Source organism: Carlito syrichta, unplaced genomic scaffold, assembly GCF_000164805.1.
Source record: "Carlito syrichta isolate Samal-C Ts95f unplaced genomic scaffold, Tarsius_syrichta-2.0.1 Scaffold309091, whole genome shotgun sequence".
Lineage (NCBI taxonomy): Eukaryota > Metazoa > Chordata > Mammalia > Primates > Tarsiidae > Carlito > Carlito syrichta.
Window position 1 is genome coordinate 191,563 of NW_007253187.1, and position 2,869 is coordinate 194,431.

General features: G+C 60.1%; 1 protein-coding gene across 1 annotated transcript in view; it reads right to left on the bottom strand.

The window, feature by feature from the left end:
* Positions 1-544, bottom strand: part of NEK8 (NIMA related kinase 8) — a 12,172-nt gene extending 11,628 nt beyond the window's left edge. The window contains exon 1 of the mRNA XM_008066688.2: positions 480-544. Within this exon, the coding sequence (XP_008064879.1) occupies positions 480-526 (47 nt within the window). The 5' untranslated portion in view covers positions 527-544. The remainder of the gene's footprint in view (positions 1-479) is intronic.
* Between the last annotated feature and the right edge of the window lie 2,325 nt (positions 545-2,869).

Consider the following 2,869-nt stretch of genomic DNA (forward strand, 5'->3'; position numbering starts at 1 on the left):
TCCACTCACCTCGGCCTCCCAAGGCGCGGGATTACAGGCTGAGCCACCGAGCCCGGCTCTAATCTACTCTTAAATAAATTTTTCTTTCTTAAAAAAAAAAAATAACAGTTCCTAACCGCTATGACTTCGTAATTGTTTTACAATGTCTTGCTTATAGTCTATAAGCTGCGAGAGTGAAAATACCACGCCTGTTTTGGTTATAACTGTACACCCAGTGCCCAGAGCCTGACATACCCAGTGGGCACGCAATGCTTGTTGAACGAATGAACGAGCAATCTAACAGAACTCAGCAGGTGGGGGGCGTGGCCTCCTTAGAGGCGGAGTCTTCCTGCAGGGACTGGGACCGGAAGCTCGGGCGGGGCTTCCCTGAGTGGCGCTCACCCCCCCGGGGCGGGGCTAGTTGGATAGCGATTTCGCGCACACTTGGGGCTTCTTCTCCCTCACCCCTAGCAGTTTCCTCCCCCAGAGCCCTGGCTCACCCGAAGGCACCTCTCCCCACCACTCGGATCCGCTCGTACTTCTCCATCTCATTTCTCAGAGTTTCACTTCCGGAGCCCCCCCACCAGCGCTGCGCGTGCGCGGACCTGCCCACTCTAGAGCCCCGCCCCCGCGCTGCCACCATCTGTGCGAGGCGGAACGGCGCAGCGGGTTGTTGGTCCGGGCCTTCGTCTGTGTCCGTGGACTTGCATGGTGCCTGCAGCTCGGACATACGATCCCTTTCCCCTCATGACCCTGCCCCACGCAGAGTCCAAGGAAAATGTCAAAAAACAAACAAATAGGACGCTTCCTGTTATGGCCAGGATGATTGCAGCCCCTTCCCGACACACGGTTCCAGCCCTGGCGAAGCTTTTGGACCAGAGGGCGGCCGCGCTCCCCAGAATTTCACCCCATAGGCTGAGCGGGGGTGGGAAGCAAGGATAGACCCTCTCCTTGCCCGTGAGGGATGCCATTTCAGAAGGAGAAAACCGATTATCGTTGGCATGCCAATGATAAACACAACCGAAACAACCGCAGCGCTGTCGGTCTGTGGAGCAGAGAGCAGGGTGAGTTTCATGTTTGCCTAAGGAGGGACGGGGAAATCCCGAGGTGTGCAAACTGATTCACCCGGGGAGGACATGACATAGGCTCCAGGCTGTCCCGCCTAGTGAGCACCGCTCACGTCAGCGCTCTCACCTCGCCCCTGCACGCACAACCCTGCCGTAGGGTATCTGCCCTACTCATCTAGGGAGGACCTCCTTGGGGGACGAGGGGATGGAAGCGGACAACTGAAAGCTGCCGGGAGAGAAGGCAAGACCGCTGTGGGCCAGGATGAGTTCAAGGTTTCCGCCCCGAGGCTATAGGGCTGGGTAATATGACCAGGCGGTGTCTCAATCAGACGTGAGCTCCAGGTTCTCTCTGGTGCCTCCTGCTCTGCAGGAACTCAGCATGGAGGAGGAGGAGCATCATTAACTGAGGGTTAGCGTCCCGGTTTCAGAGTGGGAGAGGAACGTGAGGAAAGGGGTGTTTCATCATCTATTCTCGCCCTGCCTTCTAAAGTGTGCCCAAACCCGCCCACGCGGAATGACCCCTGGCAGGGCCTCTCGGTCGCTGGCTGGCGCTGGTGTCGGCTGGAGGACACAGCAGCCCTGTGAGCAAAGGGGCGTGCAGCGCGGGAAAGCCGCTCACCCGGGACAACCGTGCTCTCACCTAGAAACCGACTGGGTCTTGGTTGACCCAGGAGTCCCACAGGGGTTAATGTGTAACCTTGGAGCCACCAGGGAAGGAAGAACAAACACCCACACGGCTTGGCCCCCGTCCTTGCGCGTCAGGTTTCAAGCTTCTTCCTCCCTCTCGCGGCACCTCTCCCCTCGCCCCCGCTTCTCACCTCCCCTCTATTTTCACACCCTCCTCCCACTGGCTCTCTGCTGCTCCTTCTTTCGCCCCGAATCTACCTAAACTTTTCCCCAAAAGCCACTGCCAGCCGGGCGCGGTGGCTCATTGGGAGGCCGAAGTGAGAGAATTGTCTGAGCCCGCTGGTTCGAGACCAGCTTGGGCAACTTGCCGAAACTTCATCTCTACGATAAATAAAAAAATTAGTAGGGAGTGGTGGCGCGTGCCTGTAGTTCCAGTTACTTGGAAGATCGAGGCGGAAGGATCACTTGAGCCCAGCAGGTCGAGGCTGCGGTGGCCGGGAGCGGCCGCTGCCCTCCAGTCTGGGCGACAGAGTGAGACTCCAAGTCAAAAAACAAAAAAACCCACTGCCTCGCCGTTCGGAGGTGGGAGGGAGCATCGCGCCACGGTGAGGACAGACTGACACCTAATGGCTACAAGCCGCAACTGCTCCAGGCCACTGGTCTGGAGAGTAAGGGTCACCCCAGCAGTCTCGGCAAATCGGCAGTCTTCCCCGCCCCAGCCTCCAGGGAGCCGGGCGAAGAGGACTGGGACTGTCGGAGGGAGGATTGTGACAGCCGCCCTGCCCCAGGGGCTCAAGGACGGCCTGGGAGGAGCGGTGGTAATGGGTCCCTGAGCACCCTCTTGCAGGGCGCCGGAGACAGGCAAAGACGTCCGCCTCCAGCCCGAAGACAGTGGTCCAGCGGAGCAGTAGGTTTTGGGCGGCGCCCACTCTCCGAGGCGGGACTCCCGATCCCTTCCCAGGACGAGTTTAGGAGACGTGGGTGTGGACACGTCCCTCCCAGCTCTGCCCAAAAGGGAGCAGAGGGCGGAGAGAGAGTTCTCGCTGTACCCGCCCAGGTCCGGGCAGCCCGTGGCCCCGAAGAAAGTGGGGACGCGGGTTAACGAGGCCACGAGAGCGAGGGTGACTGGGGACTGCGTCGGCAGTCGGAAGGCGCCAGCGCGGGGTGCCTCGGCGGCGGCGCTCGCGACAGCTCCA